This window comes from Mastigoproctus giganteus, chromosome 3, assembly GCF_048544385.1.
Source record: "Mastigoproctus giganteus isolate SK-2022 chromosome 3, ASM4854438v1, whole genome shotgun sequence".
Taxonomy (NCBI): domain Eukaryota; kingdom Metazoa; phylum Arthropoda; class Arachnida; order Uropygi; family Thelyphonidae; genus Mastigoproctus; species Mastigoproctus giganteus.
Genome location: NC_143577.1, coordinates 21,305,105 through 21,316,169, shown reverse-complemented (window position 1 = coordinate 21,316,169; position 11,065 = coordinate 21,305,105). Strand labels below are relative to the sequence as shown.

General features: G+C 38.8%; 1 protein-coding gene across 2 annotated transcripts in view; it reads right to left on the bottom strand.

Moving 5' to 3' along the window:
• Positions 1-658: 658 nt before the first annotated feature.
• LOC150087783 (band 7 protein AGAP004871-like) overlaps positions 659-11,065 on the bottom strand; it is a 72,741-nt gene continuing 62,334 nt past the window's right edge. The window contains exons 4-8 of one of the 2 annotated variants that reach the window (XM_090369200.1): positions 9,025-9,107; positions 8,728-8,931; positions 6,407-6,462; positions 3,534-3,612; positions 659-2,040 (exon numbers count right to left, since the gene is read on the bottom strand). In XM_090369200.1, coding sequence (XP_090225326.1) covers positions 1,834-2,040; positions 3,534-3,612; positions 6,407-6,462; positions 8,728-8,931; positions 9,025-9,107 — 629 coding nt within the window. In that variant the 3' untranslated portion in view covers positions 659-1,833. Of the gene's footprint in view, positions 2,041-3,533; positions 3,613-6,256; positions 6,313-6,406; positions 6,463-8,727; positions 8,932-9,024; positions 9,108-11,065 lie in introns of both variants that reach the window. The other variant, XM_090369201.1, reaches the window with a different exon arrangement.

Below are 11,065 nucleotides of genomic sequence, written 5' to 3'. Positions count from 1 at the left end.
CTAAATATACAATAAAATGAGGTAATTTGTCCATTTAAAAAGTTTGCTTATAGAAAAAAATCACTAAAAAGGACCAAGCACTTATAGATGGCTCTCCACCACCGACGAGATGATAATAACCATCAAAACGGCCGTCTGGTTGGTACACCGTATTACCAATAAATAGCATCACTTTTCACTTTTGAGAATTTCTTTATTTCTAGTGCATTAAGAGGGTAACTCGTATCAATAACATCGCAACCTGAGAGATAGATTACAAAAGCTCTCCTTTTTCGTGTTTTTTTTTTTTTTTTTTTTTACCCCACAACAAGCGATTACTTTTTTTAAATGGACAAATACCTGAAATTTAATTGTATATTCTAATAAAATGTATTAAAAACATTCAGCAAGAATTGGTTTCTTCTTAAATGAAAATGCAAAGTTTATTTAGCTAACAAAAAAAAAAAAAAAATGGTATTAGTTTAGCAATTTGATCATAGATGGCTCTGGTATCTATTCACCAACTTTCCGTTGTTGAACGGCGTCATAAAAAATGATATCCTGGATGAAAAACAAAAATTCGCTCATAGAACAAAAACGCGTGAAGGTAAATTCCTAACATACCATTCTTCAAGATAAACTAGACACAAAGAACACTGTAAAAACAAATATATTTTTTTCTTTTTGTTATTATTTTGCTATTGCATTTTATTAGTATTTAAAATTCAGTAGAATGTGGCTAGTTCCATTTTTTGTCAAGAGATGGCGTAGTGACATTCCTATTATATAACCATATTTCCAAATTTCTGTTTAAAATATTATCTTGGCGATGTTTACATAATAAAAACAGTTTCTAAATTGGCAGAAAATGCCAGAAATTCAAAACGTTCTTGATAAATAAACAACGCCCTCTACATTTGAAAATTTTTGAGTTAATCGTTGGAAAATATTTTCCTTGTGCCAAGATGTCTTTTAGGAATGGGCATGTGGAAAATAGCCTCTTTGCCACTAAGCGTCAATGAGAAATTCCATGAAGCACCGCGCGTGGGCGCTGTTAACACAATTGGGCAGCAAGTGCAGACAAAGAAACTGTCCATGTATACCACACCAGATCATGTAACCAAAAGCGCTCAAGAGTAACAATGATGTATTTAAACACTTGACGACAGTGCGGGTGGAATTGACTCTGAATCTACGTCTGAAACATACAATTGTGAATTACCGTGGATGGATGTTGACCCTTACATCAAGGGTTAAATGGCTGTTGAAGAGATTGAGAGACAGAAGAGAGAGAGAGAGAGAAGATATTGAGCAATTATGTTGGCAAACATCAGCAGGTCATAAGATTCGAAAGGATTCTCCGACCTATGGAAATTTGGACAAGAATTTAGACAGTATGAAAGACAAAGGTCGGGAATACAAACGTTATAAATGGAACCATTTAAACTAGGCTCAGTTAAAATCAGCAGAGTCGATTGGTAACGAGTTAAAAATGGCTGATTTCCTGAGTTCGATTCTAAACCTAACCAACGATCCTTTTCCAAAACTGTTACTACATTAAACGATGTTGTTACTTTATAAACATTCACGGATTATGAGGTATCAACTATTTTCCAGCGACTTATACGCCATCTTTGGGTGCACGGTAGAGTTAAGATAAATAGCCATCAAGCGCCTTGTGCAAGCTTGGAATCCCCCTGGTTTTTTTTTTTTTTTTTGCAATGGATTAAGTTCTCATATGTTTAAGTGCAAATGTGCCCATATTTCCAACTGCATCCATCTGTTGTTGATACCAGCAAAGACCACCTCTCCTGAGAGGGATGCCCCCTAGCGGTATTCAGCCGAATGCTTTCTTTAATCAGCCGGTGCGTATCTTGTCGACAGGAACTGACTAAGGAAATCAATGGGCAAGGGGAAAATGATGGTGGAATTCTTTTCTGCTGAAATGGTGTTCAAAGTCTGCAGATAACGTAACTGCAAAGCGGCAGGAGATTGGGAAATGACATCGGCTGCTTCCTTTAGGGCTCGGGATGATTTCTGTTCACCTTCTGCAGCAATCACCTGGAAATAAAATTTAAAACGCATTGGTGAATCCAGATTAAAAGTTAAATCGTCTGCCAAAAAATTTAACCAAATTAAAACGAAAACGTCTGCCAAAAATTTTAAACAATCGTAATTGAAATTGACATTAATTCTAAACAATCAAAAAATTTTAAACAATCATAATTGAAATTGACATTAATTCTAATCTCGTGCCTTGCTAGCACGAGAATACCACGAAATCTACTTTTAATTCGCGTGACTTGGTTGTCATAGAAACCGCTGAAAATTGCCAATTTCAATATCAGTTATTATGGTAATTTTAAAATGTTCAAAAGTTTCCACTGGATTATTCGTTAATTCGTAATTAATTTTTCGATTATCCGAATTACCTGGAGAATTTTTTTTTTCCTTAAAATTACTGAAATGTAAATTTAGTTGATCAGCTCGCAATGTTGAATTTATTACTATAAACCACATTCGTCCCTTGTTGGCTTTGATGCAAATGGAATTCGGACCATCAACAAACACTTGAAATAGAATGAAATCATTTCATGTTCAATCAGATTCTCAAGGTTCTTTTCATTATCTACAAACCTGAATTTGGCGGTACCTGAGTGGTACATTACTCCAGATTGCAGTTATTTAGATGCAAGACCTTGCTTTGTTCCAATATAAAACCGCACCTTCGATTTCTTAGTCCATCCAGATGATTTATCGAAGTCTTGTCGAAATAGAATATTCACATTAATGTCATTAACTATCCTGCCCATCTTGCGATTATCACCAAGTGGACATTGAACTTGAAACACCTATATAAACGTCATTAGAAACAGTTAGAGCCAAGAACCGAATCCTCTGTGAGCCTATTCACATACTTTTCATAAAGGACCTTCCCATTAATTTCCATAATAAGTTTGCAGCCATTATCAATCCACTGCAGAATGGACGCCTCCTCAACAAGTCATGTTGAGAGAAAGGATCATAATCTACCACTCTGGTCCAATGCGGGTTGGCAAATCGACCATATTTAGTAGTCAGGGGCTTCAACTCCGCTGTACTCAGAGCTTGTGCTATTGCACTCCCACTCCTGACCACTCGGCTACGGAGGCCTTACCAGTGTAAGGAAAAATTTCCTTACATCTTTCTTCTTCTACTAAAAACTTCCTGACATTCACACGTGAGGAAGTTTTTAGTAGTGGTTCATCTTAGTGGTTCATTCGGATCAGGGCTGTGCAAATAGGGGTGCATTGGATGTGCCACACCAGGGTCGCTGATCTAGGAAGCCCAATCGAAGGAGGCATCAAAGTCTCAAAATAAATTATGTCGTTAAACCCAACACCAACAACAACCTCATTCGAATAATCGACGTTCTTAACTGTATAAATGAAACAATACATGCACAGTCGCATGTGGGTGGCGCTATCTGCAGTTCTTTGATTAGATTCGGATAATCGACATTTCGGATTATCGAAGTTCCACTTTAAAACACCAAATACTTTAAAATATCATACCTTAGCTCTAGCTTCGCGAGCAGCTTCAGCCTCAGCAGCCATTGCACGTTGCAGTTGAACTGGTAAACGAACGTCCTTGCTGTTAAAAAAAAAAAATAATAATTAATTTGAAAGATAAATAAAACGTAAATCAAATCAGCGTCACCAGGTGTCGCTACACACTCTCTCTCTCTCTCTCTCTCTCTCTCTCTCTCTCTCTCTCTCTCTCAATAGACGCTATTGAATTCTACACCAATTAAGTGATTACTTCAACTACTTGCTTGCGTCAACATCACCAAGATTGTAGCATAAATACCATCAAAGTTCAACCATACTTGCACCTTGCAACTCATTAAGCCTGTTGCTATGTTACATGTGTCAATTTCAGCAGCGATAAACAAACAATAGTTGTAATTAAAGGCAATCCATCTTGAATAAGCAATTGTTGCTTGACGGTTGCATAGCAACCATAGCCTCTCACTAAGCGATGCCCAATATTAGAGAAGATAAAAGTGGTGGCAATCTTTTATATCAACTCCATGGCCACCTAAGTCGATAAAGAAGTCTGCATTGTTATTTCCCGAACAGTTGAGTGCTGCTGGCTTTAAGGCAATGTATTCATAAAAGCCGGCCCTTTTAAACACAATACCTGCACAGTCTTGCTTAATACAAACTTCAAAATCGCTCCAGAATGTGTAAAGAGAGAATTTTTCCTTCAGTGCACGATCTAATTTTCTTTAGAAGAAAGAACCACGAATCGATTACCTCAGTCAGCTGCTGACAAGAGCCTCTTGTAAATATCGATTAGTTTTGCCCTAACCTCCAGACGATGATAACGAGATAAAAGGATGTAATCTTTTGGACATAAACATCTTCATCTAGCCTTGGGTGTACAGTACTTAAACAGAAGATAGTGAAGTGATGACGTCACCAAAATAAATAAAATTAAAAATACTGAAAAATCCTCGCTAGGTGTCGCTTCTCACCCTTAGGGATAACAGGAAGACAACTTTAGCATCAACAGAGTGCGTCTAAGGGATGTGAAGAGGGGTGACCCCTACTTGGGCTTATTATTTGTGTCGCCTTGATCCCAAGTGGCACTCGCAGTTCACGTGCTTACGGCTTCGTAATCGCTCGAAATAGCGGAAAGGTCAAAGGTCACGTTGCCGTATTAAGGCAGCGGGAAGAGCGTGGTTCAAAGAGCTGAGAAACAAGTTTTTGCTTTCGCGTGTTGTTGCCCGACCCTTTTTTACTTCCTCCCTCCTACCCCCTTTGTGCTGTAGTGAATGGTGATTTATACTTTTATCGGTGACAATTGTGACAGTTCCAAAGAATCAGTTACTTTTATAAGTGACAAAATCACTGTTGAGTACTTAAAGTGACCCATACGATTTATAAGGCGTATTATAAGCTTTCAGTTACACTTATGCATGTACGCATGCGTATAACTGGTACAAGGAACCGCAGATTAGTAAATAAATCTGATAACTTTACAGTTTGTGTAAATTGAACTGGATCTAGTGTCCGATTGATTTTTTGTTTCGAAAAAAATGATCTCCGAGCAGTGTAGGCAGGGATGGGTCGTCCCAATGGTGCCAGGGGTGCACTGAAACGTTTAAGGGGCACCTGAAACTTACATACACATATGAAGAAAATTTTAAAAGGGGACGCCAAATTGCATTTTGCACACGGGCACCACATTCCCTCGGAACTCCCCTAACTGTAGGTTATAAATAATAATTCTGGTAGCCAGGGACGGCTCTAGGGTGTATGGTACACTAAGCATTGACTGATGGCGTCCCCTCTCGCCGATGTGAAGATTTTCATTTTTTAGAACGATTAAATTCACATTTAGGCAATATAATTATGCAAATTATCTTATGTAAATTAGTAGTTATAAATTACAATTATGCAAATTAAGAATTTAATATTGTTTGGTTTTAACATGTTAACACATGAAATACACAGCATTTTTCTTGCGGGCTTTGTTTTTGGGAGGAGGGAGGTGGTGTTGGCGCCCCCTAAACCTTGGCGCCCCTTGACCAGTGCCTACTCGACCTTACACTAAAGCCGGCCCTACTGGTAGCGCATACTCGTACACAATGAATTATCGATGGGCATAAGTGAGAATTATAATCGATTATGACATTTTTATAATCGATTATTTGCAAATTAGGTGATTAGGAAATCGATAAAAACACGAGAGAAAAAAAAAAAAGAAAGAAAGAAAGAAACGATACTTATAGGATACTATCCGATGTTATGAATACAACAGATTAAGTATCGTTACCACTCGACAACTTTATCATCGACTAATTTGCATATAATCGATTCATTTCGATCATTAATCATTCGATTATTTCCATCACTTTAACAACTATCGTGACTCACAATATTCATTATTAGTGAACGGTGATTTAGTAGCAGATGCTTTTCACGCATACAACTGTGACAGTAACTATAGTATCAGCGACAAAGTAACAGGTACGTGATTTTTGACCGATCTAATTGTTTAATTAGAAGGTTAACTTGAGGTTTAATTTTTTTTTTTTTTTTTTTTTAAATGGGAACAAGGATGTGCGTGAAGTGCTAGGGGGGTTGGATGTTTCCCTTAGTTTTAGATATCAAAGGAATCTGGATGCAAAAAGAAAATTGTGCAGAAAACACGCTGGTGTTGAGACAGAAGTGATTACAAGCAAACTGATGGGGGTTTATAAGAAACGAAACGGCTTATTGAAACTCACATTTCTACACGTTCCACTTTGATCCCCCATCTGTCGGTGCCATAATCCAGGTGAGTCTGAAGGAAAAACAAGCATAAAACGTAAAAAATCACAATACAATAAATATTTTGAAAAAAAAATAACTGTTGCCGTGGCAACAGAAAAACTCACATTTCGACGCGTTCCACTTTAATACCCCAGTCATCAGTGCACTCGTCAAGGTGTGTCTAAGAAAGATAGAAAAGTATTAGATCACAGCAGAAGGTGGGAAGAATCCGTTTACACTGTTGACCAAGAGATTTTAAGTCAGAATTCATTAAAGATATTTTATACAATGTTCAATACGATCGCGTGCTCAACCATCTCGGCGTGCCCTTAATGACACTTGTTATTTGCGTTGTCAAGGTAACAGTGACGTCATTGTTGATAGGAAACGCTAACGAGGACTCAGTTCATACATATTCACGATCAAAGCACCAATAATATGTCTTGGTCTAATTTGTACGACTGCTTCCAAAAAGCAGGTGGAACAGGTTGTATTGTACAGTAAAATTGATTCGAAGTCAAAAGTCGATGTCCTACTCCACCAACATAAAAGTAGGATGTGCGTACAAGCAACCAAACAACCTTCGATGGCCAATAACAAAATCATAAAAGCAGTGAAAAACATTTCTAGGAATCTGCTTCCTTCTAAGGTACGATGAACGAATGATTCATTCCCCTTTCAAAACTCTTACATTGTAACCAAGAACCAAAAAGGTCTTGACTTTTACCAAAGAAGGATTTTTGTAGAATGGTTAGTATACGCTTTGGAAAAGGGCGTCCAACACATGTTCAATCAGATTTCAGTCTGCAGATCATGCTGGCCACGGCAGTCGTTGGATATCTTCAGTTTCAAGATATTCCTCCACCACTTGAGCTCTGTGCGCATTGTCCTGAATGAAAAGAAAATTTGGGCCAACCACACCGGTAAAAAGTGGCACATAGAGTTCGAGGATCGGTTCTCGGTACCTCTGCCCAGTTACAGTATCCCTATCAAAAACCTGAAGAGGGGTGCAGTTTTTGATCATTATTCTTCCCCACACGAGAACACTGCCTCCACTGTAAGTGCCTTTCTCTGACGTTGGAGGGACAGTATCGCATTCTTCGTTGTCTCCAGATGAAATTACGTCTGTAATCTGTTTGTAGGCTAAAATGGAACTCATCAGAAAACACAACTGCACCGCATTTGTCAGAGCTTCAAGTCACATGTTCCTGGTACCTGTTTTTATGAGCTCTGCTTTGGTTTGGGGTTAATGGGGTACAAACAGCTGGGCTCCTTGCGTACAGTCCACTTGAATTGAGCCTTCTTACCACAGTTCGCTGGAAAAGTTTTCACCTGTGGCAGCAGCAACCTCAAGAGACAGTTGATAACAGGACATCGTAGGGTTCCGTCTTGCTGTTAGAGCCAGACAGCGATCTGTTCTGGTTGATGTAGCGCTCGGACGACCTTGGCCAGTTCCTCTTGTAATGGTTCCTGTCCTCCCGAAACTGCTTCCATAGTGCTGAGACGACACTGCGTGACACATAAAACCAACGTGCCATCTTCGCCTGCGACTGGCCGGCTTCAATTCGTCCAATGGCTCGCCATTTCAAAGAATCATCTAAACGACGATTTTGCCATCCTGAGTACTGGAGATGTGAGTGCGCCAATAAAGTGATGTGGTCGCAAGCCCTCATTTTATAGTCATGAATAATTTGCATAAGTTGCGACTTTGTAAGGTGGTAATTCGATTTCTATTGGATACTCAGATGCACACCAGGATGGGTTTGCAAATTCATATACCACGAATATGGGTTTGAAATATTGCTGCATCCTGCTCATTCCTCTGACTTTGCATCCACGGATTTCTTGTTCTTTCCTGTCCGTAAGTTCTTTCTTCGTGGAAAACATTCCTGCTGATGATGATGAGATGATTTCTGCTGCCGAATTTTTGGTTGAACGACAGTCAGAGGACTTCTACACAACTGATCCGCGGAAGTGTATTGAGAGATGCAAAAATACATTTTACCACAACTACTGGGTGAACACAAATTTTTCTTAGATCATCAGGTGGATATTTTCTCCTGATGATCGTGCAAATGCTTGCCACACAGCAAAGTATCACTCACTTGTACCGATAATGTACTTTCAAAACAACAACGTGAAAAATTTATTGGCTTTAACTTCCACAACACTTTGATGAAAAGATGATGGATTTCATCACGAATTTCTCGTTGCCCTCATATTACATTCCTCTTTGTTACGTTTCCCTCGTATTACGTTCCTCGCTGGTGCGTTTCCTATCAACGTACCGAGTTCACATTTTTCTCTGTGATTAAAAACTTTTCGTGAGGTTCTGTAGCTTTATCGTCTTGCACACAGGACCATAAAACTGCAGAAGATAGTCATGAGTGAATTTTGAGGACAGAGAAGACCAATAACATCAAAGAACGAGGAGAATCTGTCTTACCTGCATACTTGCGGAAATGCTCTCTCTATCTGACAAAATCTCGTGCAGATGGTGAGTCCCCAACATGTTCCGCAAAGTAGTCTGAGCAAGGAGCCTGGTACTGTGATGGGCATTCTCTACATTAGCGACGGACACTGTGGCATTATGAACTCGATAATACACGACGGCATCCACCGATACAGTCACTGAATCTTTGGTCAACACCTGTTAAATTAAAACACGATAAACATACCCACGTGACATTTAAAAATCAGGCATGAACGCTACATGTTTTCCTAGTGTTAATGTTTCACTTACCTCCTGAGGTGGAACATCAAAGGTCAAAGTTCGCAAGTCAACTTTAGTATAATTCTCAATACAAGGCAGGATGAAGAAAATACCTGAAATTAGAAAAGAAAAGGTTTGGATTCATATTATTCACCTTAAATGACAATTTTAAATTGAGTCATGTTCCTGGAGAACATTGAGCATTTGAGCTTCAGATGTGTTTTTGTGTGTAGTACCAAAAGCCATCGATGTCATGTCGTATTACCGACATCTTGGACAATTCCTTGGTGCCCAAACTCTAAAGGTTCTATGGAAATGGGTCCATGTTCCAGCCCAATCCATACAGCAGTTTTGTGTGATGAAAAACCTCAGTTTCTGGAAGCAAACCATTCGACCCAAGCCCGAAAGCTTGTTGGATAGTTGTTTTAGAATGAGCTTAAAGGCGATAAGACCATGAGGCGTCGGTTTGTAAATCTGTTGAAGACAAAGTCTGTAGTCAAAAACTTCGCATTATCAACGACCATAAATAGAAACAATAATATTTCGAGTGGAATTTGGCCCTTACGTTGATTTTCAATGAAAATCCAATAGGACCATATTGAATTACGATATTAATCAATCCGGATTAATCCTAATAGCAGATTTGCCATAACCAGAAGCGTTAGAGACTGATTAGAGTTTCAAATATCTTTTTTGAATTTCATGAAAACTTTTAGTACAAAGAAAAATTGTTGCGAGCTCGATTTATTGCAGTTCCCAGTTTTTATTCTTTCCAGAATATTTCTTCTAATTTTCTTTACACCACTTGATTTATTTTTACCTTTCTGAATACAGTATATGACAGTACCATCCTGCCCACACCGAGTGAAAAAGGTCCGGATTCGAATCCCGTCAAGGACACGAGAACTTTTTATGGGTCTTTCACATTGGCTGAGTTAGTCGATCTCATATGATGGGGTTCGTGGATTTTCCTCCCGAATACTTGGTTTTTCGTCCAGCAAACAGACAACAGAGAACACGCAATCTTCAGAAAATATATGGCATGAAATTGTCTATAAGTCGCTGATGAAAGGTTTTCAACTTTTCTGAAAGGTTTTCAGCTTATTACCTGCCTTCTGTTTCATGTAGCCGGTTTCCACTCTAACCGCTTCCTATGTGTACTGGTAGAAGGATCCGCCTCCTAAATTACCAATTTGAAGATAATAAAGCACTAAAATCTACATTGGTATAATTGTTGTTGGGTTTTAGGAGTATCAGGGACAAAGGCCCTGATAGATTACTGTAGATTAGTAATGTAGATTACTCCTACAAAGCGAGTAGGAGTAATCTACAGACCAGGTGATTGTGAAGATTATGACAAAAGCCTCTACATGCAAATGGAATGGGCAAGTAAGCGTCAATGCCTTATTATGGGTGATTTCAATCTGCCTCTAATTGATTGGAGTAAATGGGAAGGAAACTCGACATGGGGAACAAAATTTTTAAATCAACTAGATGACTGTTATTTGTATCAACATGTCAGGGAAAATACTAGAGAAAAGAATATCCCAGACCTCATCATCACCCATGAATCAGATGACATAACAGGGCTGACAGTAGAGGAACCAGTAGCAGGAAGTGATCACGGAGTTCTACGGTGGATGATGACGAGAGAGGAAGCAGAAGTAAAAGGCAAAGGAATGGGTTTTAATTTCAGAAAAGGAAATTACGATGCCTTAAGGTACTACATGGCCTCTATTAACTGGGTAGATATCGCGCAGAGAATGAATACGATTGAACTGTGGTACGCTTTTAAAACATTAATCACAGATGCCTTGAATGCGTATATACCATTAAAAAAATACTCCACGAGGAGGGTTCCAAGTTGGATGACTAGTGAAGTTGCCGCATTACTTGAGCAGAAAAAGGTGGCATGGAAAGGTTACAGAACAATAAAAAGTACTGAAGCCTATAACAGCTACAAGGTGATGTGTAATAGAGCCACAGAAAAGGTTCGACAGGCAAAGGCAGTTTATGAGAAATCACTAACAAACAGAGCAAAGAGGGGGGATAAAGAATTCTTCACATATAT